Below are 25,970 nucleotides of genomic sequence, written 5' to 3'. Positions count from 1 at the left end.
TTGTCAGGCTGAGGCTGGCAGTACCGCTGAATCGAGCATTATGAGCCTACATGAATAATGAATAGCTGTCACATGAATATTTTAGAGACACAGTCCTGAGATCTCCCAGTGCTGCCTTAGAGGAAAATGGAGGAAAAGTTGTCCAGAAAGAACAATGTTTCCTTTAGGCAAAAATGCACTGGTGTCGTTGGCTTTTGAAAAAGAGCTGCTGCTGCTAAATAATTCTCAGGATTTGCATCAAAAACTGGAACAGTGGTTTGGCTCCAAGGCAGAAGAAGTTGGGAGGGAAGCCAGCCCTTTTGACACAAGTCAATGATTACAGTGTGCTAGAAGGACAGCAGATTTTGCTTCATCTTATGCAATGGTTTTGCAAGAAGTCGCAAAGACACAGCCACTCTCCAAATAGCTGGCAGTGCTGGACACTCAGTTAACGCACTTCAAAGGAGCAGCGGGAGATTTGGGGATGCACAGGAGGTGCTTGCTGTCTCGTGACAGCATTGCATTCCAGCTTGAGCACTGCTGTCAAAGAGCTGAGTTGAAAAAAAAGGCCCAGCTGTGAGACATGCTCATTCTACATGCCGTGGTAGCTGCTGCATCATACGGGAGTGGGCTGCAAATCAACAGGTTTATTGGACTTTGCAGCAGCATGCCCCTCGCCTCCACGCTCTCTGCACTCTTGGCATGCAGACACAGGTGCCAAATCACCCCTGTACAGCTCTTGTGACAACATCTCTTCCTCTGTGGCCCTTTTCACAGCATGTGATTAGTCCACTCGTAAATGTCTTTTAGGGGAAGCAGGTTGTCGTGTTCAGGTAAAACCATATGAAGCCCATCTCAGTCAGGTGGGCACAGCAGAGCAGTAAGAGTGGGCTGAGAAACACGGCAATCAGGAGTAGGTAGTTAAGACTAGCTGAGACTCTTGATGTCTCTGCTTGGATCACCCAGTCTGTATCTCCTTCAGCATTGCTCTGCTCAAGGCGATCCTTGCTGTGCTGCTGGCGTCAGCAGACAGAAGTAATTCCTTAGTGTTTATGAAGTGCCCAGAAGTGTAGCAGTTGCAAGAATGAGGGCAACTTGGGCATTTCTTTGGGAGCTCCCACAGAGGGGGCAGAAGATATCTGCAGTGACTGTCCCCGGAGTGCTTCTGTCTGGAAGTGGGAAACAGTGTGGGGAAAAAAGAGCAACATATGGGAAAAACATCCCAGTCAAAATGCATAGATCTTTGCTCTTCAGGCTACCCCCAAACCTCACCTCCCACAGGATGCACAGAGGGTTGCAGGCAGCAGGAGCAAGCCTGAGCCAGCCAGCCTGAGTGCCAGCACTTCTGCCCGTCCCCAAGTGTCTCTGTTTCCAGCTCACACCGCGGGCCACAGCTGCCCATGTCCCATGGAGGTCCATCAAGCTCTATGCTCTGTACTGGTGGCTGTGTCACCGGCCAAGGACCCTGGCGGTGCCGAGGCCAGGCTGCTGGGGCTGCGCCAGTGGGGTTATTAAAACATTTTGCTTCTGGTGGGGCAGCCTGGGAACAGCATTGCACGTGCCTCAGCTGTGGGGTTAGAAGAGCTGCCAGACCCAGGGCATGCAGAAAGGCTGGGCTGGCTGGCTGCTCTGGCTGATGATTATGCAGTGTAGAAGGAAGGTACTTTTTAACTGAAGTACAAAAGAAATGTAATAATGAGCACTTACATTACTGCCTCGGTGCCCACAAAGACCTGAGATGTTTTTATTAAAGATGACTTGAGTAAAAATGAATTTACTGAATCGCTGCATGCAGTCTGCAGCCCACCAGCCTTCCACAGAAGCACCTTGCGTAAATGAAAAGGTGAACGCTGAGTCCCCTTTCATCTGTCTTATTTGCCTTTAGGAAGCAAAGGAAGGGCCGGGCCGGGCTGGCAGTGGTGGCAGAGCCTGGGATGGGCATGGCAAGGGTTCAGACGTACTTGGGAAATTTATGCCGTACGGTTGCCGGCTTTGAAAAGGAGAAGAAAGACAGAATTGCGTCTTCCTAATGAGTGTTTATCATGGGCAGGCATCACGTAGTGCTGAGCATGAGAAAAGACCACTCCTGCCCATGGGGTTTTGCATGCTGCCAGTGCTGCTGGCCACCAGCACCTCAAATTAAGCTTTGCCTGCCTGTGTAGGCAGTACCTGTGTTTTCCAGGGATTAGCCAGGTTATTCTCTGATTACAACTGATACACATTACAGAGTTATAGTCAAAAATGTCTGGCCTCGACTCAACACCCATAAAGGATAAATGGTTCATAAATCAGTTCACTGTGCAAGAACAGGTCGGGTTGTTTATTAATTTAACCTTCTCTCCCATCTTGACCTGGACCGGCTGCAGTGGCTGCTGCCAAAAGCCGTTGGATGGTTCCCTGGCTGGGTGCTCAGCGTCCTCCATCCTGCAGGGATGCCTGGACCCTGGCTAGATTTTGGCAGCTGCCTCATAGCACACCTTCCACCGCCGCATCCAAGATCCCTCTGTCGCTGTCATTCCTCGCATGCAGCACTCGCTCTGTTGGGATGATGGAGACCGGGGACGGGGATCCCGCGCTCGGCGGGGTGTGTTGCAGGGCACAGGGCAACCGCAGCCCTGAGAGCCTGTGGCTTTCCCTGGAGGGACACACAAACCCCTGCCCCCATCACCAGCTGCCAGGACAGGGTTTCGCATGCCTCGCTGCCGGGGTTGGCTGTGTCCCGGAGATAGCATCTGTGCCAGGCCGAGCCGAGCGAAACCGGCCCCACCACCAGCACCACCGTAGGCTCCGCCGGGCCCGGCCACTGCCCCTCTGCCAGGCCGCCTGCGAAGCCTGGGCCTGGGGCGCTGGCCGACGTGCCCTGGGCTTGGCTAGGGCCTGGTGGCGGGGCTGGCGGGGCTGAGGGTTAGAGCTGGGCTTGGGGAGGTCAGAGGGGCTGTGTCTGTGCTGAGCATCACGGGGAGGGATGGAGGGACAGACGGGGCTGCGTGGGGAGGGGTGGAGGGACAGACGGGGCAGCGTGGGGGCGGAGGTGGGATGTACATGGGTGCTGGCGGACGGGAGGCCGGGCCGGTCAGCGTGTGGGTGAACGCCGGCCGGGCGGGCCGCGGGCGCACGACGGAGGGACGGAGCGGAGGGACGGAGCGGGGGCACGGAGCCTCAGGGCGCCGCCCGGCGGCGGGCGCGGGGAGCGCGGAGCCGCGGCGGAACCCGCCGGCCCGGAACGCTGCTCCGCGGCAGGCGGGGCGCGGCGGAGGAGCCCGGCGGGGCGCCGGAAGCGGGGCGGCAGCCTCACCACTTCCGGCTCCGGCGGCGGCATGGGCAAGAAGCGCGGCGCGGGGCTGGGCCGCAGCCTGCAGCGGCAGCGCGGCTTGGAGCGCCGCGGCACCTCCTCATGGGTAGGACGGGGGGACCGGGGCGGCCGGGCCGCGGTGAGGGGCCGGGGCGGCCCGGGCTGACGGCGGCGTCTTGTCCCGGCAGCTGCACGCCTGCGAGGTGGGCGACGAGCGCGGCCCGGAGCTGCGGTCGGCGCCCGAGCAGAGCCCGCTGGAGGAGTTCCTGGCTACGGCCGAGCTTGCCGGGACCCGCTTCGTGGCCGGTGAGGGGCCGGGTCCTGGGCGGCGGCTGGGCCCGGGGGCGCCGTGGGGCCACGGGGGGGGGGGGGTCCCGGGGCTGGGGGGGGGGGGTCCCGGGGCTGGGGAGTGCCAGGACCGGTTCTGGGACGGGGGCGTGGGAGTAAGTCTGGAGCTGGCGATGGGGTTGGCCAGGTGGGTGTCCAGGGGACGGCGGCTGGGGTCCTGAGCTGGGGCTGGGGGCCGGCAGGATGGGCTGGGGCGGCAGGGGCCTGCAGGGCTGGGCGCAGGCAGGCATGGGGCAGCTGGCTTTGGACGGCTGTTTCTCTCTTCCCGCAGAGCGTCTGAACATCCAGATAGTGTCTGCCCAGAGCCGCACGGGCCTGCTCACAGCCCAGGAGACCCAGCGTGTCCGGCAGCTGCATGAGGAGAACCAGCAGTTCCTGCGCATCCCACGGCGGTGAGTCCTGCAGGGCCGGGCCAGGATCCCGCTCTGGTGAGTGGGCTCAGCCCCTCGGTGGTTGCAAGCCTGGGGACAGCCCTCAGCTTCGTCAATACCCTGTTTTGGGGAAGCTGACGCCTATCCTGCATGGGCCTGCTGTAAGGTGCAGCACAGGTGCCTGCCTGCCATGTGGGCGCTGCCAGCACGCATCTGTCCTGATTGTGTGGGTTTCCTGCTCAAAGCCTGGCACTGCTGGAGCTGGTGCACCCAGGCCACCTAGTAAGCCTTTCCAGAGCTCTGTGTGTAGTGGACAGAGGAATGAGTACCCCATCTTAAATGCCCTACAAATCTCAGCTCCAGGAAACAGTTTTGTGAGATCTAGTCTGTGTAGGATAGTGCTCTGTCAGCTAGTGGAGTTCAAAAGGAACAAGTAAAAAAGGTGTACTTAAAGCTGCTGAAAGTAAGTGTATGTGCATCTGAACTATAAGCATCTCTGTGTAGCTGAATGTGTGGTGCCTGTGTGCTTTATGGGTGTTTTTTGCACCATTAACATAATAATCAGGTGTTAACTGCTACACCTGACCACTTACTCCAAAATGTGCTTGTTACAGGCCCCGTTGGGATAGGACAACCAGTGCGGAGGATTTGAAGCAAGCTGAAAGGGAGAGCTTTCTTGAATGGAGGCGACAGCTTGCCCAGTGAGTATGCCAGTTGTAGGGGTAAGTTGATGGTAGCATTTGGAGACAGAGGAAGCAGTGGGTTGTATTTATCCTTTCTGGACCAATAAGATTAACATCAGTAGCTCCCTGTATGCATTCCGGAAGGCTGGACGTCCAAGTCATATCCTTGTGGTGAGCTCAGCAAAGCTGTCTTGTGCGTGTGTGTTCTTGTAGTGGTTACAGTTAACATTCTTCAGGATGGAGTGTGATGTTCTGCTTTTGCCTGTCAAGTGGAGGAGTGGTGAATGTGTTCTCTAAGAGCAACAGTGCTGCTCTGAATAGAATGTGGTGCTGCTGGCCTGCATACAGCAGCTTGTGCAGGTCTGGCACTGCATCTGCTGGCCTGGAGAGTAGGTGGTATTTGTTCATACCCTGCAAACTCACACTTGCCCTGAGTAAAGTTGTTCAAGCAGTGGTAACAGCAGGTCAAGGGTTGTATAGTCATTTCAAGTACCATCCCCAAATTAGTTATTTTTTCCAGGTGGTACTTGATTGAGTAATAACTTCTGGCATTTGAGATAACTTCTGTGATCTATTATTGTGGCTCTGAAATGTAACGGGCACACTTTTGATGAGTTTTTGCTCTTCCCGTCATTTACCATTTCTTCATTGGCATGATCAGGAGCCATTAAGTCAGTGCTGAACCAGTACCACTAATACCAGTTTACCCACATGCTTGATCTGTTTGCGAAAGTAGCAGAAATAGTACCTACGTATGAGTCTGACTTGATCGTTTTCTCTGAAACTGAAGCCTCCTGGATGTAAGGAAGAACTGGTGGTGTGCTTATTGCCTGACGTGGGCCAAGTATGACGTCTTTTTTCTGTTTTGCCTTAGCCTTGAGGAAGAAAAAAAGTTAATTCTAACCCCATTTGAACGAAACTTGGAATTTTGGCGTCAGCTTTGGAGAGTCATTGAAAGAAGGTAAAGTTTATCACCATCCACTTTTAGAAAGTAACGTTTAATGTGTTTTCCCAAATTGAAGCTTTTGAGTCAAGCTTCAAGTGTTTGAGTATGGGAAAAACAGTTAGTAATGCTCTGTTATCAGCACCAAAGTGATCTTGTTTTCAAGTGATCAGAATGTGATGAGAAGAAGGGCAGCTGCTTAGTGGTACACTCTAGCTCTCAGCAGTATGATTCTGCAGGTTCACTTGAGTCTCTGATGGTTCTTCAGATGCTGTTGCTCTTGGCCTCTTTTGAGAATGTATCTTTGAAGTCTTTTGCCAAAATTAACCCTTTCCCCTCTTTCTCAACCCCGGCTGCAGCCTGACGTTCAGGAGCAGGAGGCAAGGGAGATCAACTAAATAATCTTGGGAAAGAAAGAGCCTCTTGGTCCTTGGCTGCTTGCCATGCAGAGAGATTGCAGCAGTGCATAAAAGACAACAGCATGTCATCACAGAAATAGCTTTGTTTGCTCTGCTGAGCTGTAATACAATAGGAGTACTGTCTGCTATGTTAATCTAACTGGGGCATTTAATTTCACTAGTAATTAAGTTTGAGATCATCTCGTCTGATTGTCCTAAAATTGAAAAATACTTCACCAGTGAGGTCATGGTGAGCTGGTCCTTTCACAGAAGTGGCTTTGTACTGGGTGCTGCTGGGCCTTTGGCCGGGAGAGAGCTAGGTCAGGAGCATCCACTATAGGGTATCAGGATGTGTAGCGTGAGTGTATTGTGTGTTTTGATGTGGCTGGAATGTGTTATTAATGCCTTTCTGCTCTTGGAGCTTTTTATTTCATGTAGGGTGAGGATGCTGTCTCAGAATCAAACGGAAAAGTCATCCAGTCCCTTACCTTACCAGATAATATGATCTGTTGTCAGCTTTTTCTTGCGTTTGCTTCAGACTAGCTCCCAGCAGTGTGATTCAGTAACTTCTCTGTATCCCCTCCCAGTACCATGGTGTCAGCTTTCTCTCATATTGATATTTGAGTTTCTGTAATTGTTCAGTACCTCTTTCTACCCATGTGGCTTATTAAATGACTCCCTTGGGGAGTTTATTGATTTTTATTATTTTTTTTAAAAAAAACGTGTAACCAACTGCCTGGCGAGGCTTGAAATTCTTCCATTCAACCTGTGGTGTTCTGAAGCTGTCCTGAGTTAACAGAAATCCTTGTCAAACACAGTCAGTACATGGCAACCAGTGTTTTAAATTACCTCCCTGGAGAAATTCTAGTGAAAGAGGCTGTAGTTAAATTTCCTGCTGCCCGCCCCCTTCTTGAAAAAGAAGCATGGATGCCTCTGGTATCCGAAGCCAGTGCATTTAATTTGCATGTAGAACTGATGAGACTTGCTCGTATACATGGTGGCGACTTGGTATCTGGATTTGGAAGCGTTTTCTAAAAGCACGCTTGCAAGGCCTTGCTTGCATCGTGGAGCAACGTGTTTTACTAGAATGTAAGACTATTCTTTCACTGATTTATGACTTGTGTGACAAGAAGAGCACAAAAGAAATTCTGAAAACGCCTGATAGCAAATGCTTTGAATCTGAAGGTCATTTGTGGGAGGCTTTGTACATCTTGCTCTGTGCGAAGAGGACAACAGTTTCCAGAAGCAAAACCACCTCTTCTTCCTCTCTGTAGCCACCCCACTGCAGTCTGGGGATGAGAATAGACAAAGTTGTGTTATCACAGTTTTTTTTAGTAACATTGTAAAGGATAGAATACCACTACTTTGGTTCTTGCCTGTTGAGATTTCTGGAGGGTAGATGAATTGGCAAAACTCACCTGCTTCCTTTCCCCTAAAAGGGGTGCTGGCTGTACAGGAGAATTGGCCAAGCGGGACAGAAATAACTGTCCAGCAATACTGGCTCGTAGCATAAGCATGGCTCTGTTGGGGCACGTGAGACACAGAGACGCTTTGTTTATTCAGTAAAGGTACTTAGTAGGATAATACAGTTAAAACCATTACAAATCCAAGCAAAACCTAAAGACGAGTAATGTGCTGTGCCTTCTGCTTTCTTTGAGGCAAGGTAAGAAACAGTACTTTACGGGCTTTCTTTTATTTTTGCAGTGATATCGTAGTCCAGATAGTAGATGCTAGAAACCCCCTTCTGTTTAGATGCCCGGATCTGGTAAGTAAACCACTTTTTTGAATCTTGTTTTAATTTTATTTCTTAGTTTATATGATTTATTTTTTAATTTTATTTCTTAGTTTATATGATTTATTTTTTAACACATTCAGCCACCTTGAAGCTGTGCTACTGTTGTGCCTAACTGAATATCTTATTTATTTATGCAAGTATTCTGGCAGCAAATCATTTTTCTTCGATTTTTTTGATATTTCACACAGTGTCATGGATTTAGAGGCAGTTCTACAGACACTGTATTGCAGATACTATATTAATACTCATTACTCACTAGAAGTGTCCGTACTTAAAGGAATTGTTCTATTTAAAAGCACAGTGGGATAAAAATGGGTGAGAATTACAGCACTGAAAGCAAAGGATCAAAAATTATTGACAATAGCTTTGTAATGGTAAACTATAGAGCATTGTGTGCAAGAGAGATGAAATTGCTCAAATAGATCTTGAGTTCCTTCCCTGAGGTGCTGATTAATACTTTGTAGCTCTGAGCAGGCAAGGTGTTAGTGCATGTGGCCAGAAACAACCTGTATTGCAGTAGTTGTATGCTCCAATTTGTTCTTGTAGCTGTCTGCTAAACACCATTCCATCTAGCCCAGGGGACAGTAAGCTTAACTACACTCATGTGGAGCTGGATGGCGTAACTTGTCTTGCTGCTCTTAAATCACCTTGGAGGGAGGAGTCGTCCAAGCTGGAGTAGGAACTGATCCTTCTCTTGTTTTTTCTTCAGGAAAGTTATGTTAAGGAAGTCAGCAATGACAAGGAGAACATGATCCTGATAAACAAAGCAGACTTGCTGAGTGAGGAGCAGCGGGCTGCCTGGGCACAGTTCTTTGAGAAAGCGGGCATTAAGGTGGTATTCTGGTCAGCTCTGGCAGAGTGCAAGCGGCTATCTGGAGAAGGAAAGGTACTGTAGATGAACCGTTCAAACTGGGTATGTGCTGGCTGCCTTTGAGAACTTGCTTTGCAGTTGTGCTTGTGATGCCTAGGAAAGGCACAATCCTTGTTTCAGGGAAGAGTTATTCTAAGGACCTGTGCGGCTATAAAACATTTTAATGACCAATTCAGAGACAAAAGTGAGGAGAATAAAATGGTGAACAAAGTGGTACACCCTTCAGTCACTGTAGTGCTTGTAATTTCTCTTTCAAGGCTAATGACTTGATAAATACTGAGCTAGAATGTAACTTTGTTCCTTGAGGCTGCTGCTGAATAGCTGTAGAAACAGCCCTTGTAGATCTGGTTGTAAACTTAACTCGCTGAAAGAACTGCAATCCTTTCCAACAGGGATGCTGTGAGGGACGTGGTTATCTGTACTGAGTATTTTTCTCTCCCAGGCAGGGGAGGTGTTTCTTAAAGAACCTAAAATATCCGAGAGCCTTTCTTTGTCCAGTGGAACAAACTGTGCTGCTGCCCCAAGTTACATGTTAACAATAGATGCCGCTTGCAAATTTTACTGGGTTCACCTGTTACAGCTATTTAGCTATGGAATATCCCGTATCTCCTTCCAAGAATACCTGGTCTGTCCAGCTGGTTTGCAGTCCTTGGATAAAGTGTTTTTACAGGTTAATTTGAAAGTGAGGCTGAGAGCGTTCTGTTTTCTTTTTTGGAAAGAAAGGTCAAAATACTATTGTTATGATTTCTTTCAAAATTCAAAAAGAAATACTTTCTCTTTGAATGTGAACTGTTTGCAGGGAAGAAATGTAGAGACTTGGACGGAAGACAAGACATCTTGACGTTATTTTAATGAAATATTTAAACATGAAGCAAAATGGCTTTGTTTTGAACACTTTGAAAAATTTACTTTCACTCCTATTACTAGGAATACTTGATAATTAAAAATAATGAGCTCTGCTACTGCTTGTGTAAGGATGCTGGGAGTGCGTGTGCATCCAGGGTTGTGCTTCTGGGGAGAAACTTGTAACGACTTTACAATGAAGTTAATAATCCTGCTTGGAATGCTTTTTTCATTCTCCTAAAGCAGGCTAGTTATTTCTACATCCTACTTAAGACCTCTTAAAAAGTCGGTGTGATGTAAGCAGTGAATTATCAGTCCTTGGCATCTGGCTGATGGAAACAGTTGACTGTGCTGCAGCAACTGCAGTCAACAGCAAGACTTAGTGTTGTCTTTGCATTTCACCCTGAAATACTGTTCACACAGGTCCTAGACACTGAAGAAGTAGCAGAGGATCTGAGTGGTTCTGAAGATGAAATCTCCAGTCAAGAAGATGACACGGCACAAGACAGTGCAGAAAGCACATCCACAGGCAGTGCTTTGCGAACTGTAAACCAAGTTCTGGTTAGTGGTGGTGAAAGTAGTGATGAATATGAAGACTGTGAAGATGATGAAGAGGAGGCCTGGCAAACCTGTTCTGAAGATGAAGGTGGGGACAAAGTAAATGTTATTGCTCCAGAGAGGATGGAAAGCAGGGCTGATGGTGCTGCAGTGCAGCATGTAGCGCAGGAGCAGAACAGGAACATCAGGAACTTCAGCCATCTGGTGCAGAGAAATGAGCTGCTGGAGATACTCAAAACCATGCACAATGGACCAAGGGTGAAGGATGGGGAAGTAAATGTTGGGCTGGTGAGTTGGACTTTGTGCTTAAATGGAACTTGCTTAATCTGAATTTTAATTCCATACGCCTTCCATGGGAAAAACTTTCTCCTGTAGACTGGCTTCCTATAAGGGTTAAAAAACCAGCAAGCACAAATGACTGAGGGTTTTGTGCAAAGATTAATTCTAAAGTTCCTGGAGCTCAGTGTTCCCTGCTGCTTGCCTTAATTTTTTTTAGTATACGTTTATATACTTTTAGTATACAAACTAAACTTTTGTCAGAGCTCTGCTGCCCTGTCTGATACCACTGTCACCATTCCATTTTGTCATCTAGGTGGGTTACCCTAATGTTGGCAAAAGTTCAACCATCAACACAATCCTTGGAAATAAGAAGGTGTCAGTGTCTGCTACACCAGGCCACACAAAACACTTTCAGGTATTACTAACAGAGTATTGATCTCTTTATTTTTTTTTCCCAGTGGACAAGACCTTCATTATGAACTAGTTGCAGCCATGTGGACTTACTGAGAACTGTTTTCCCAACCTGAACTCTGCCTGGCAGAGTAGGATGGAGAGGGGTGGGCTTGATAGATATAATTTTAGAACTTCAGTTCTTGCTTCCAAACGCTTGCTCCAGTTTGAGAGTCACTCATGAGAGCTGCTTTGCAATGGGAGATATTTTTCACCTCCTGATTTTATTTACATAGCTTGGCCCTTCTTTTTTCAACACCAGTCATGAGGAGAGAGCCTCTGAAAAGTGAGTGCTCCTCTGCATAATTCATGTCAAGCTGTCAAACTGTCCTTCTTGTCCACAGTCATTGCTGTGAATAAGTCCAGTTACACTGCCATTTTCGTATTGATCAAGCTTTTAATTTTGAAGTAGCAACTCCAGTGCTATCATGAGCATTGTGGGACTTGTACAATCTGCTATCTGTTTCAAAAGGTCCAACACAGAGGTTTCTGGAGTGTGTGCTTCTCTCCCATCAGATTGGAGAGCTGAAGATCTTGTTGCCCCCATCTGGATACCTTATTTATGAGCTTTGGAAGTGCTGCTGTCTTCCACAACAGATTTCCTTAATTCATTGGCTGGGACCAGCAGGGCAGATGTCTCTTAGTAGAATTTCTGCTTATTCACATTTGCATCTATGTTTCATCTGTGCATTTGATTTATTTTTTTCCTGTTCCTTTTTCCTCCATGGACACTGACTTGCCTTGGTGAACTGATTTATTGCGTAGACCCTGTATGTGGAGCCTGGCCTGTGCCTTTGTGATTGCCCTGGTTTGGTGATGCCATCTTTCGTCTCTACCAAGGCAGAAATGATTTGTTCTGGAATTCTGCCCATAGACCAGATGAGGGACCATGTCCCACCTATTTCTCTAATATCCTTTGCATGGGGTTTATGAGAGTGATTGCAAACGCTGGATCTGGAATATGCAATGTAGCATGTTCCAGCCCTGCTAGGGGCACACGTGCTCATGTGTTGAGGGCAGTGGGGGCGCATGTTGGATAAGACGGCCCTCCTGTGTTGGTCTTAACCCACCTCGTTTCCAGCTTGGCGTATTGTCAGACTTTGATTATTTTTCTGATTTGCGACAAAATCCAAAAGTCATTCTGAATGTGTGCTCTTGGAGTTGTCAGGGCAAGATTACTTGTGTAGCTGAAAATCACCAGGTGGTTTCCTTCACTAGCTTACGTTTGCCAGCATATCCCACGAAACATTTTGGAAGCAACTTATGGAATAAGTATCATAAGGCCAAGGGAAGATGAGGATCCAGATCGAAAGCCCACAGCTGAAGAGCTGCTGACAGCGTATGGATGTGAGTGATGATTCCTTTAAGACCTATTGCCTCTGCTCTGTGCGTGGTCCTGAACACAGCCTTAGGAAAAGTTTTGTAAAGTTGGACCCTACTTAGGTTTGTCATGCATTGAAGTTCCCCATTAGGACTTGCCCTCCTCTCAGGAAGGGCCTTTGTTAACAGCTAATCTCGCGTGTCTGTTACAGTGGTGCTTTTCCAGTTTTGTCTGACAGATGTAGTGATTGTGTTGAGGATGTTGATGAAACGACCTGCCAGTCTGTGTAGTGTTGTGCTGTTGTCCTTTTAGATACCTCCCATAAACTTTCACTGCGCTCTTCAAAGTCTAATTCAAGACACAGTTGATTTCCCTTGTCTGATTCTGTGATGCAGTTAATCTTTTCTGGCCTTAAAACAAAAAAACCCCACAAAACAGCAGGTTTTCCGGTGGCAGGGAGATGTCAGCTCTCATCATTATTTTTGGGTTAGGATGTTTCTGCAGTACCTCTACAGTCAGCAGTGTTCCCTTTTTCCCCTGCTCTCCCCAACAGAAGCCTCTTTCTATGGGAGTTGTTTTGAGAAAGGATACAAATGTGCAGTTGGGCAGCACAGAAGAATGTATGAACTCTCTTGTTGTACTGATACAGAATGTGCTTTGGATTTGTCTTTCAGATATGAGAGGCTTTATGACAGCTCATGGACAGCCAGACCAGCCGAGATCAGCTCGATATGTGTTAAAAGACTATGTCAGTGTAAGTGCTTCCTACATCTGGGTTTTATTTCCTGCTAGGAGGTGAATTGAAGGTTTCATGGGAGCATGAAGTAGCACAAGAAAGTGAATTCTTTCTCTGGATACAATCACTGTATATCAAAATGCTTTTTATATTGGGCTCTTTTTGTGTTTTAAAAGAATTAATGGGATTTCTCAAGCTGCTTAATCTTAAAAAGATGATTGCTTAAATGTGGTGCTAGCTAAATAAATTATATCCCTAAAACAGGCAGCAGATATTCAGGAAATGAACTCATGTTGTATGATTGGACCAGTATTTGGCACTAAGGACTATAGTTCTGAGTGTTGTAATACTGCATGCTTCTACAACACCGCTCGGCAACTTATTGTTGAGTATTAATAGGATCCTCCAGTATTCTGGAGAGTTTTTTGCTGTCTTGCATGCAGCTGCGCATTGCAGCTGGAAATGGCTTTGAAGTAGAGATGGAACAGTACTTTAGCTTAGAAGTCAAGCCAGTTGTTGCATGGGAGGAGAAATAAAGTGTACTGATAGTCTGCCAGTGTAAGCCCCTGGACTTTCAGGGCCCTTCTTAGGTTTGGAGTTGTTTTCTTTCCTCTCTGAGTCTCTCTCTGAGGTTTTTGGTAATAACTGTATCCCATTACTTTCACAGGGGAAGCTTTTATATTGCCATCCACCTCCTGGCATCAACCCAGATGATTTTCAGCACCAGCATCAGAGATGCCCAGAGAGCAGAACAGTGCAGGCCAGTGAACAGGCGAAGCCTGAGAAGCATACCAAAGCCAAACAAATTGAAAATGTGGTGGACAAAACATTTTTCCACCAGGTAAGTTCTGGAAGAGATTTATTCTAGGAGTTTTTACTGCAATGCTGTTGTGTCATAGTTACTGGAAAAAATAGCTTTGAGGATGGAGGAGTACTGGGTTGAGTTAATGGCGTTAGATGCTACAGGATCCGCATGTAATTCCTACCCAACAATTCTCTGTTTTTATTATCTCCTAAATCACTGGGAATGTGCTAGGTGACTGAAAGATAGTTAATAAGTTGCACATAGCTGACTCTGTAAAAGGTCAGTGGGGTGACTCTTGTCATTATGGGCCTAACATCAATCTTGAGTAAACAGGAGAGTGACTGGGAAGAAAGACAAGGAGGAGGGTGACATGACGTAGCAGCTGTCCAGGAACATGGTTTTGGATTAACAGGTCTTTCAAACTAACTTTCCTGTCTTGAGACATCATATCTAGGCGATGTGATAAGCTTATTTTTAAGACAGCTGATTTAGTTACATGGTTGTTTTAACTCAGAACCTGAAGTCAGATGAAAAGAACACAAACAGATTTAAAATCTAATGGAGAAATCTCAAAATGAAGTGGAAAGTGGGACTTTTTCTTAAACTTGTATGCTTCTTGGTAGGTCCCACAGGTATCTGTTTTGCCCCTACGCTACTGAAGAAATTCAATAGACTTGTAACGAAATGTCAAATCCATAACTGATTAAGTCTGCATACCTGACAAAGATCAGAACAGGGTGTTTAGCAGCGAAGAGAATGGGTCATAGATAGCATGATCCACTCTTTTGGTTAGCTGGGTATGAACAGTATTTATTTCAGCACAGCTAAAGGTAGTCACACGTTTTGAAACCAAAAACTCAGGCTCTTTTCAAAAAAACAGTGAGCTGTTTCAGAAAACTATGACCTGAAAAGAATTTTTGGGATTACCAGACTCTCTCTCTGGCTGCCCAAAGTGCTGGCACGAGCTGTGAGCCCCAGCAGTACTACCCACACTCCAGACTTAAGCAAGTTATTTTAGTCTCTGGCTTTCACAGATGTCAGATTTATTTGCAAAGACAATTTGTTGTATGCAAAGCAGAGACTGTGAGAATCAATCCTAGTGCCATAGCTCATGTCTGTCGGAGCTCAGTGTCTCGTCAACGCTCTGCCTGTGCTTGCAGTGATAGACGCTGAGGACCTGGCACAGCAAGGCATGGCTGTAGACAGAACTGGAGCATGCTGGCAGGCTTTGACTCGCCTGTGTGGCATGACCTTTCCTGCAGCTCTGGAGCTGGGGGCTGAGCAGGTCTTGATGGGTTTGAGCTTGCCTGTGTCTGGTTTTATTGAAGTATCGCAGTTCCTTGTTAAATATCTTCTCATCAGTGATTATGTCTCGTTCTTCCAGGAGAATGTTCGTGCGCTGATGAAAGGGGTCCGGGCTGCGATGGGATACCGGCCTGGCAGTGGCCTCGTGCCTGTGACTACACCCAATCCTGGGAATGTGGTAGGAAAGCCATGGAAAAAACATGGAAACAGGAACAGGAAGGAGAAAATTCGCAGGATCACTAAGCACCTGGAAGCTTAGCTGTGGCACTGGTATCTGGCCTTTCCAGGGCAGGGACTGCACTGTCACGCAGGCCTGAACTGAGTGTGGGGGGAAAAGGATAAGTGAGCATTGCTAGCTCACCTGGGAGCTCCATGCTATGGATTGGCCTGGGCAACGCGTAAGAGTGGGGTCTGATAGTTGGAGCTCATCCTTTCTGAGAACAAAAGAGGCCTGGCCATTTGTGTTATATCTGGAAGCCAGCCCAGACGTTTGACTGCTGCTGAAACATCCTTTCAGTGGGAGCAGATGGAGCTGTATGGGAATGTTTTGGGTTGGTTTTTTTTTCCTTCCATAAAGGATGTTTTTTATTGCTGTTAGGATCAAAGCAAGCCCTGTAAGACTGACTTAAAATCTTTATAAACAGTTGAGTTTCAATGAGTGACATTTGTTACATTTTGAGACACTATTGCTTATCTGGCGGTTTTTTGTGTGTTGTTTTTTTTTCTTAAGCTTGTTTGTTGATTTGACAGAACACTTCAGTGTATTGAAAAATGAGGTGAAAGGATCTTTATTGCCCTCTTCCTTCTCTGCTATACCAGCCCTATTCTGTAGAATCTGGTACTGAAACCACTCCCTCCCTATTTCCCAGCTTAAGGCAGAGCAGAGCACGGCAAACTGTGCAAGGAAAATGCTGCTTTTACGTCCTTCACACTGAGCTGGTATCAGTTGTTTTTCTGTGTGACTTCCCATTGGATTTTTAAAACATTAGCTCTGTATGACTGGCCAAAAGTCATACTGATCATAATTTGTCCTTAAATATATTTGAGATTTTTACTTCCTGTGTAGTGTCATGTTTTGCCTCGTTGACCTGTCAGGCATTGACCTAGCCACAGAAATATCATAATAGCAGATTTTAATTGGGTATATTAGTATTTGATGCGGAAAAGAGTTTCCTTACTTCGGGTCAGACGTAAGTGAGATTTACTCCTTGGTTGCCCTGCTGAGAAAATGTTTGTGCACTTGGCCAGTGCTCTTCATTCCTAGTCCAACACAGGGAGTAATGATAGGACTGGAAAGGCTTGCAAAGACAAGTTGTGCTTTGTCTTTAGGTGGCAAAGCAGAGTTACAGATGACGCTGGTCTCTGATACTAAAAAGGGATTACTGTCTTCTAATTTGTACTTTCCAGGCCTTAAGTGTGGATGGAGAGATGAAAGCAACTGCTGAGCAAAGCCACAGCAGATGCAAGGCATGCAACCAAGCTGGTTTTGGCTTTGTGACCCTTTGTGTGCTTGTCCTGTACAGCCAGTTTGCACTGTGTATGTGGAGGGTCCCCTGACAGCAGAGCTCTGACCTCGGCTCCTGCTTCCCCTGGAGTCCCTGCTCACAAGTTCTTAATTACATCACTGGAGGGAAGGCATTTCCCTGCCACCTGTAAAACTAAAGCATAATTATACTGAATTAATATGGTCAGTGGTATTTTAAGTCAGTGTACCGTAGCAGAAAGTAGATTCTTAGGAGAGACTATTTAATCTGTTTCCCTTGGAGGTAATTTTTGCCTTTGTTGCCTGAAGACATCATGCCCTAGCCAAATCGATCTCTGATCAGGCTTCCCCACCTTCCTTGGAGGGATGGTTTCTGCTTTTGTCCCTTATAATACTTCAGGGACCTGATTGCTCAGAAACGCCCATTTATTTTTGTGGTGTTTTGTGGGAATCTGTCACATTACCTGTCAAACTCAAGTTGGGGTATCGTTTATTGAAGTTTTAAAATACTTTTCTATTCTGTTTTTCTCCTTTCAAAGCATTTTGAATTCTTAGCTCACGTTGAACATACCTGGTTTTTCTTCTTTTGCGTTCTCTCTCCTTTCCTGCCAGCTGTGTGCTGGACAGGCTGTGTCCTGGGGTACACTTCCAAATCCAGTGAGTAACAGAAATCCCCAGGGCCTGAGACCTGGAATGACTTGCCTGTTACTCACAGAAACCTTTGGCCACAAGACCTGCCAAATCACTTGCAGTGTTTCCATGAGTGAATGGAGGATAATGTAAATACAACTGAGCAAACATTATGCTCAGGTTTGTTAAATGCAGACTGCTTCTTGCTGTGCTGAAGGACTCTTGCCGATAGAAGAAAGACCACAAACAGCAGTTTTGGATCTAAAGGCTTGTTAATATTTTATGTTGCTATTGAGCAGTGGGCAAACTAGGTAGTAGGTGAGGACCGCAGTTAAATTAATGCTTTCCTGTGGTGGTTTGGTCTGAAGTGCATCTGCCCTACCCTACCCTTGCTGGGTAGTGCCGGCAGGGCCGTGTTGACAGCTCAATACAGCGCATACAAGCAGCTGGCAGGCGTGAGGCAATGTGGGGACTGCTGTGTTGTCAGGAGCCTGCACAAAGGAGACGTTGTTCTTAGCTCTGGCCACCTGCTGAACGAGCCTCTCTGCTGCCCCTGTGGCTTTCTGCAGAAGCCAAGTTTCCATTTTTGAGTTCTGTTTTCCTGAAGTGCTTTGTGCATGTAAGAGGGAGCATGCAGGCTGCAGCCACGTCCAGTCTGTTCTTTGGGATCTGCAGCGCTTTCAGCACCCCCTGCCTGTCTCCCGCTCCTGGCCCCGTGTGCTGGGCTCTCCTCATCCAGCTCCTCCAACATTGCCTCCATCAACCTTGACCTTGAGGTCAGTGCCTGCTCCTGGCTCTTCAGATGCTGTTTCTTCTCCCCTGGGGCTCTGCCCTGCTGCAGCATGTACGTTAAGGCAGTGATGCCCATATGGTGAAAGCGCTGGTGCTGGGGGCAGGTCTACAGCCCTGTTCAGACAAGTGCTTCCCAGAGCAGTGCTCAGGATGCTGCTGAGGTGCCCAGATGCTGCTGAGGTGCGCAGGCTGCTCTGCAGAGCTCGGAAAAGGAGTGTGGAGACTGGTTTGTTCTGTCAAGGTGTGGGTGAACCACCACAGCATCCCTGCATCCCTGCGCGCAGGTGTGCCAGCCCCGCTTGCAGCCTCGCCTGCCTGCCTGGGGAGTACCTGTCGGTGGCTGCTCCTGGAAAGGCTGGAGCCAGGGTGAGCTCCAGGCTGTCCCAGGCTCACTCAAAGGCCTTTTTACTCTGATCTGTAGCTGACATGGTCCTGCAGAGAAGCTGCTGTGAAATGGGAATTTCATAGGGCTCCTCTTGCTGGGGTTACGTTGGCCCTTCTCTTTTTTTATCTGTCTACTAGTTAGTGATTTTATTATCAGGAGCGAGGCAAGACTTGTACCTTTTCAGAGCTTCCCTGCTACCTTCTACTAGTCTTGCTTAGTTTCTCCTAAGGGCTTTTTCTCCTCAGGCTGCTGCTCTTGGCTGTAGGAGGGTTTCAGTGCAGGTCACCCTGGTGCCCCGGTTCTGTCCTGGAGCTCCAGAAAGCTGGGGCTGTCCTTCACCCACAGGACTTGCTGATTCACATCAGAGCTTCTGCCAAGGCCATCCATCTACTACAAAACTGCTTTGCAGACTGTTTTGAGGGAGTGCAATATTTTTTTTTATTCTGTCCCTGAAAATAGAAGCACTGTAGGTGAGCAGGTGTGGGGGGGGATGCCAGGATGTGTTCACTGACTGCAAATTCCTGAGCAGCTCGGCTGTGGGATGCTGTGGCTCTGCTAATGCTGCAGTCCACGGCAGGTGACATGCAAGCAAGCCTTGCTCCCCTCAGCCTGGCAGAGCCAGCACTACACAAAATAGCTCTTTGCCTGTCACCCCGCTGCAGACCACGCATGGTGTGTGGCTGTCAGGGCCAGGCGTCTCTGTCTTCCTGATGTCCCAGCTCAAGGATGGGTGGGATGATGACTTTTGCCCCAGGGAGTCCTGTAGCAAGGGGCTGCCACGTGTGCAGCTCGCCAGCTTTCTGCAGTCACTGCCTGGTCCAGAAATACTTCGTGACTTCTCTGGAGGATGCTGAAATCCCGCTTCCCTGCCATTAGGGGCCAGCCTTTCCCAGGCGGAGGGAGAGCAGCGCTGGCTGCGCAGGCGGCATCCCCAGCCCAGCGGTGCTGGGTCCTGTGCCAGTCGGGGCTCCCAGCAGAGGCTCGGGTCCCCAGCGCCTCCCCCCCACGCACCCCTGCGGAGTGGCACACGAACCAGCTGTTCCCAGCCATCTGCGCAAGAAGGTGGTCAAGGGTGGTGGGAAAAGCAGCGCTTGCCCTAGCAAGGGAAGAGCCGGGTGCAGGGCCTCTTGGCCTGTTTCTACAAAAGCTCAGCAGCTCTTTCCTGGTTGTCCTGAAACAGTGTTGCTTTAAAGTAAGAAGCAGCCTTTTTTTTTTTTCTTCCTTTTTTCCCCTCCTCTGGTCACAGCTCCTTCCCTGCTCCCATAAACTTTATGCCCTTGCCTGGCCGTAGTCATGGGGACCCCACATGTCTGCAAGGAGCAGCATTGTGCTCTGTCACTCCCCCTGCATGGTGGCTCTAGTTCTCGAGGTTTGTTTCTTTTTTCTTTTTTTTTTTTTTCCCTTTTTGCAGCAAAGTTATTAGGGAAAAAATATAACTGGGCTGCTGGGAGAGAGGCAGGGAGCAGCTCTCAGGGCTAAATGCCTGAGGTGCCCAAGACATCTTGGGATATAAAGAGAGGTCATGGTGAGGACAAGAGGAAAAGAAACTGCTCCTGAGTCAGAGGAACTCTGCCCCAGTGGCTTTTTTTATTGCTGCGGCTATGGGAAAGGGGCCTGTGCCATGGGTGGTGTCGGGGTGGGAGGGCTGCACTCACTGGGTGGAGCAGGCTTGGGTTTACCCTCCTGGAAATGTCCCATTCTGATCCCCAGCCCCTTGTCACCTGGGAGTCATAGCAGTTGAGGCAAAGAAACAGAACCATCGTTGTTTGTGTCCCTGGCAGGGAGCTCCTGCAGTCCAGCCAGCCTGCTGCTGCCTGTGTAGAGCAGAGGGAAGGTGGAAGCCTCTGCAGAGCCCTTTTGTGTTGGTGAACCGCCCCAAGCTTCATCTGGGGCTTCATAGGCTTCTCGGCAAGAGTTATCTTTGCTTGGCTCTCAGAACTGGCTATGCTTGTGACAGTGCAGGAGGACACTCAAGAACCTTTGCTGTGGGGGTCCCAGGGAAAAGGGATTCTCCCTCTCCTGACACACTCCACATCTCACTCTGCCACCACCCTGTCTGCTTCTGCTGTTCCCTGGGCAGGGAGGGAAGCGCGTGTTTGTGTTTTGCTTCTGTTGTCATGGAGAAAGGAGAACCAAATACTTTCTAGTTTCAATCATAGCCAATTGCCCTTTCTGGAAAGAGGTGGTGAGGAACCAGTGCTGCCTGGTGCTCCCTTGCACCCAGCTGTGGCACCACCTGCTCCTTTCTCTTCACAGTGGGACTTTGAAGACATGATGGTGTGGTGGAGCTGGCCCAGCCCTGTTCCTCAGCCTTGCTCCATGCTGTGCCCAGACACATTTGAACAACCTGCAGGCCCTTTGAGATGCCCTGAGCACCCATCTCACTGGCTGAGCAAGCAGTAAACAGCAGAAAGTGCTTCCTCAGGGCTCCCCTGGGAGAAGTGATAAACTCTGGGGTGCTATCACAGACTGCCATGCCATGCTGTGCCCGGAGCACTGTCTGGGTGGAGCAGTGACAGCTTCCAGCATCTCCTTTGACCCTTGTCCTGCTGCAAAGAGGTGTGGGGGTCCCCCTTCCTGGCCACTGTTAGCTGCGCTCCCTTGACTGGGGCTGCAGGAGAGGTGCAGCCTCCTGGCTGGGTTTAAACCCAGCAGTCTCCTTTCCTGGTTGGGCTGGTGTTTTCCCCAGCAGTAGGGGAGACAATTCTGGCCAAGTCATGCTCTGCAGGTCCTGGAATTGAAGCCTGCTGATCCCCCAGCAAAGCAAGGGATAGGGACGGTCCCCACTGCTGCTTCCCGCTTCCCAGTCATCCTGGACTGCTGAACACTAACACCATGAGCCATGGGCCAGCAAGACAAAAACCCACCTGGAAAGTTATATACATGTCTTAAGTGCTGTATGTGGGGGACTGACCTGTTGCTTGTGGCCTGACTGATAGGTGTCAGCTGATGTAAAGGAGAACGCTGCCAGCTCCTGTGCTGCGAGGTGAATTTTTTGCCCTGGGGTGATTTTGTGCCTCAAATGTGTGTGGTGCAGACCAGAGGAAGCTGTAGCAATGCAGAAGCCCCCGCGAAGGTCAGGAGGGATCAGCCAGCTGGTGTCCACAGCACTGGGTGCGTTCACGTGCCTGGGGCCATGTGTGCGCTGGTGAGGCTGCAGCTGCAGCGTGGGGATCCCCAGCACCCTGCAGCTCACACTGATGGACTCGTTGTACATAAAGTGTTGCTTTGTCTCAAACCTTGCCTGTGTCTTCCAAGTCTGTGGGCCGTGCCCTGCTGCCCCAGCACCAGGGTGCTGGTGAGGGGGAGCCTAGGGTGTCCTGGACACTCATCTAGAGCAAGAGGACCCAGGGTGGGGACTTGGGGACTGCCTGGCTGCTCTCATTCTCCTCTCTGTTACAGAGCATGGGAAGAGAAGAGCTTCCCACATGGGACAGCAGTTTGTTCCCTGTGGCTGGAGCTTAGCTTTTTGCCCCAGGATGGGTGGTGGCTCCTACAGGGAGCACATCAGGGAAAGAGCCTTTGCTATACCACTGGGCTGACCGTGTCTCCCATGGTCTTTTCTAAGGTGATGGTGACTTGTAGCTGTCCCTCCTTCCCAATGGCGCACATTCTGCCCTGGCCTCTGGGCTTTGCTCCACTCAGTAAAGCGGAAGGAAGAATGAAATGCAAGATTATGGGTTTTCAAACTCATGGTCAAATCTCAAGCCATGCTGCCTGGTACTGCCATCCCTCCAGGTGAATGGCTGAGCTGGCACCTGCGTCAGGCAGTGGAAAACGCACTCACTATGGCTCATAAATGGCTTATTAGCAGCATGGGGATGGGGCCCTGGGGTGGCCAGACCCCGCCTGGTTTGCCTGCCCCAGCAAAAGGAGCCTTTGCAGAGCTCCTGCTGATAAGAAGTGCCTGCATTCATGTTTCCAAAGGCGAATTGCTGAGTGGCGAGGCTCAGAAATCCAGACGCCAGACAATGGAAAGGCTGGAAATATAAAGGAAAGGAAATTCTTCTGCTGTATTGCCTTTCCTATGGCGATAAGATAACCCAAAGTGAAACAAAAGTCTCTGCTGCAGACGGTGGGGTGGGCACCTCAGCTGCTTTCTAAAGTGCAGGAGGATGTATGTCTGCATGGGCCAGGATCTCCTGAGCCAGCACAGTGCAGCTGGTGTGCATGGCCGTTACACTGGTGCACAGCGGCCGGCGCTGTTTGCAGTGCTTTGCAATGACTCCTGAAGCAACAGGTAACCTGGCCTGCTCCTGCTCCATCCTACGGGAACATCCATGTCCTTCATTTATGTGCTGACAAGAGAAATCTTACTTTAAATGCTCTGGAAGAGCTAAGAAAAGTGAGGCCACATTTGTTAGCGATTCATGGTTACTGGGTGTATGAACATTGCAAAACAGGTGGCAGAATGTCGTGAAAGGGTCTAGCACTGCTGAGCGGCTGGGGGACAGAGCGACAGGTTATATTGCATGTCGGAGTGGTGGGGACAGGGACAGACAGTGTGTCCACAAGGGCAGGGTTGGGAGCAGGGTTAGCTGCTGCCGTAGAGGAGGCAGGTCCTGGGAGTGCAGTGCTGCGTGGGAGCTGCTGAAGCAAGGGCTGCAGTGAACCTGTGCCGTGCCAGCGTGTACGGTGCTGGGCATCCCCCAGAGCACCTGGAGCTACACAGGCCATGAGAGGAGGAGCAAAGGGCACGGATGGCATTTGCGTAAGGATGGAGCTGGGCCTCTGAAGAGGTGTTGCGTCCAAAAAGAGGGCATGTGATAGGCTGGGTACCATTGGGGAAGCAGAGGAAAGGAGAGGATGAGTGCCTCTGCTGTGTCTTGGAGCACAGGGACAGGGAGGTCTGAAATGAAGCTGGCCAGAGACAAGTTCAGATTACAGCCTGCAGGCTCAGAGCAGGCCCAAATTAACTGCGGAAATCATTGTGGGCTATTTTGGGCAGTGAGACTGGGATGAATGATGAGAGGAGTTCAGGGAGGCAGGCTGGGGCTGCCCCTCTGGCTCAGGAAGCCCCCGGGGCTGCGGCCACTGGGAGTGGCAGGGTGGGCTGCAGGAGGTCACCCTGCGCTGCCCTGCTCTGCTCTGGCCCCAGAGGTGAGCCTCTGGTGCGCTCGAAGGGCTGCCTTGGTGCTCTGTCGTGAACAGTTCAGATCAGACACCAGCGGGTTGGGTGCTGTGCCTGGCAGGGCAGCGCCTGCTCCTTTCTCTTGGGGGGTCCTGGGGTGGGATCTGTGAAGGCGCATGATGGCATTTCTCTGGGCTGTGGGAAGGGATGCTACAGGCTGCAAGGACCCAGGTGAAAGGAGGAGCTGCGCGGGAGGGGGCTGGGGCTGGGGCAAATCACACATTACTATGGCTTGCAGCTCCCCAGCGGCTGCGCTTCTGCCCTGGGGCACAGCTAGGGTAGATCAGCAATCTCAGCCCTTTCAGGTCTTGTATTTGGTCCACTTGGGGGGTTTTCTGCTTTGGTTTTACGCTGATGGCTCAGCTCTGGCAAATGAAGGGCTGCGCTGTAGGCATAGGGAAACAGGCAGGAACCAGGACAGCAGCTTTGGTCAGACGGTTGTGACATTTGCACCTGGAAGTCTGTCTCAGACAGTCGGTTGTGACACTTGCAGCACCTGGAAGTCTGTCCCGTTGTCCTGCCCTTGGGAAGCAAGACCCAGTGGCAGTGCAAAAAAGGGCACAAAGCACCGCAGCATTTGGCAGGTGTTGCACATCCACGCAGCGCTGCTTGCTGTAACCTCTCTGCCCATTCCCTATAGCCCTCAGCGGCTGCTTCTGCTGGGGTATTTGGGAAGCTACCGCTGGCACTAGCACCTCTTTCAGAGATCACCCCACCAGCAACCACGGCCATGCCAGGGGCGATGAGGGGCTCTTCCCAGTGCAGAGCACACTGGAGCTTGCCCAGCACTGCTGCCAGGCCGGCCCTGCGGCAGCCATGCGTTGCACAGGCAGTTGCACAAGGAGGGTGGCTGCATGCACTCGGCACGGCCCCCCTGCTGTCACCCTCCCCGGCAGCTGCACTGAGGCGGCCAGGCAGCCATCCAGGGTGTCATTGCGGGCTGGTGCTGGCTGTCCTGGTGGCCACTGCAGTTGCCTTTTGGGTCTTTTCCTGCCCTGTGGCTTGGAGTAGAGATGAGCCAAGGACCTGCTCCTCCCTGCTCTGCCAGAGGCCATGGCTTGCAGGGTATCTGCACCTTTCAGACACCCCAGCCCTGCCGGGGAGGGTCCCTGGGTGGCCTTGCAGCAGCGGGGAGCGGAGAGATGGCAGGAGTGACCTGCTCTCCTCCTAGCAGAGGTGCTCCGCAGGTGGAGATGGGCTCATGGGCTGCTCTTGATGAGATGCCGTAAGCTTTTCAGGCAATGATCCTTTTTGCCCTGGGACCGGGAACAATGCATCTCCTGTTGCAGATGGTGTTTCAGACCGAGCTGTCCCTGGGGTCACCCTGAGTCCCAGGGGTAGGGTGGCCACTGTGTTCCGTGCCAAGGCAGCGCAAAGCTGAGTGCCTTTGAAGTGCCCTGCACTGTGCTCTGCACGGCTGTTGGACAGGATCTGAGCAGCCATTGTGCAAAGCAAAACAAACCCTTCCTATCGTGTCAGAGTCTCGGAGGGTGGCTCTGCTTCCAGCTGCGGGGCTGAAGAGTGAGTGCAGCCCTGCCAGAGCCCGTTGATAACCATCTCCCCTTGCAAAAGAGTTCAAGTCCCTGCTCCCAGCAGGGTGATGTCACCTTATCAGCGCTTGAAGGCTCCTGATAAAGGGATCAATCTAACTTCAGCTGCATCCCCACCTGCAAACACAATGTACGGGAGGCAACCAAAGTGAGCGTGGCCAGGGCCCGTGTGCTCTTTTGCTTTCGGGGGGGGGGGGTCGTGGCTGCCCGGACCCCGCACGGCACAGCGCTGGGAACAATAGTGGCTGTGGCAGTGCTTCGGCCAGGGTGGGTGATTACTGAAAATCATGTGCTTACCCCGGCTGTGACAGAGGCAATTTGTCAAAGTCCCATTTTCCTTTCCCTGATAAGATAGGGCTTTTGGAGTACAATAATGCTTTCCTGAGATACAATTGTGGCTCTTCTACCCAGCACACACTCAGGGGAGGCTAATTTTGGCCTTGCTGGGCTGGCAGGGAGTGAGCAGAGGACTCTGTGCCAGAGCCACAGTCCAAGGGGCAGAGTGGCTCTCTGAGCCCTGAGGACCAGGACAGCCCTGGGGGCAGCGAGGTCACCCTGCCTGTCATGGGCTGGCATGCTCCCTCCTGGCACGCCTGGAAGGTGCCACAGCTGGAGAAGGAGCTGTGGTTTTTGGCTTCATGGTACGGAGCCAATAAAACGTGGCACAATGCTGCCAATACTCTGTAAGCCTTGCCTGAGGCTGGGGCAGCCGGGATCATCAGTGCTCCCCCTTACCCTTGACGGCACCCAACGCACCCTCTTCCCTCCCGTGCTTTGAACGTTAGCTGATCCTAAAGGTGGCACCGTGATGTGAGGCTGGTATTCATGCCCTGGTTGAGGAAAGCTGCCTGTGCCAACGCATGGCTGCACCGTGGCTGCTGGCCGAGCATGGGTGGGAGGGTGACCTCGGCTGCCTGCTGCAAGCCTGTCCCTCCGCAGGCAGCTCCTGTGCCACCACGATCTCAAGAAGAAAGCAGTAAACGGCACCACTGACAAAGCTGGTCCTTATGAAACCCCCAGCC

At 50.1% G+C, this 25,970-nt stretch overlaps 1 protein-coding gene across 1 annotated transcript; it reads left to right on the top strand.

Annotated features, from left to right (window-relative positions):
- Nucleotides 1-3,130: 3,130 nt before the first annotated feature.
- Nucleotides 3,131-15,620, top strand: LSG1 (large 60S subunit nuclear export GTPase 1). The gene is made up of 14 exons (XM_080410087.1): nt 3,131-3,377; nt 3,460-3,577; nt 3,891-4,011; nt 4,605-4,691; nt 5,548-5,634; nt 7,719-7,779; nt 8,519-8,695; nt 9,947-10,369; nt 10,674-10,775; nt 11,576-11,719; nt 12,034-12,157; nt 12,806-12,885; nt 13,535-13,708; nt 15,057-15,620. The coding sequence occupies exons 1-14, from the start codon at nt 3,297-3,299 to the stop codon at nt 15,234-15,236; spliced, it is 1,959 nt and encodes a 652-aa protein (XP_080266213.1). The 5' UTR covers nt 3,131-3,296; the 3' UTR covers nt 15,237-15,620.
- Nucleotides 15,621-25,970: the final 10,350 nt, after the last annotated feature.

This window comes from Falco punctatus (assembly GCF_963210335.1).
Source record: "Falco punctatus genome assembly, chromosome: 13".
Taxonomy (NCBI): Eukaryota; Metazoa; Chordata; class Aves; order Falconiformes; family Falconidae; genus Falco; species Falco punctatus.
Note: the sequence above shows the minus strand (reverse complement) of the source record. Positions and strands in the feature narration are given on the sequence as shown.

Coding starts and splice junctions, on each gene's coding strand:
- LSG1 (XM_080410087.1), top strand. CDS start 3,297: ATGGGCAAGAAGCGCGGCGCGGGGCTGGGCCGCAGCCTGCAGCGGCAG. Junction 10,370..10,673: donor GGGAAGTAAATGTTGGGCTG/GTGAGTTGGACT, acceptor TTTGTCATCTAG/GTGGGTTACCCTAATGTTGG. Junction 13,709..15,056: donor ACAAAACATTTTTCCACCAG/GTAAGTTCTGGA, acceptor TCGTTCTTCCAG/GAGAATGTTCGTGCGCTGAT.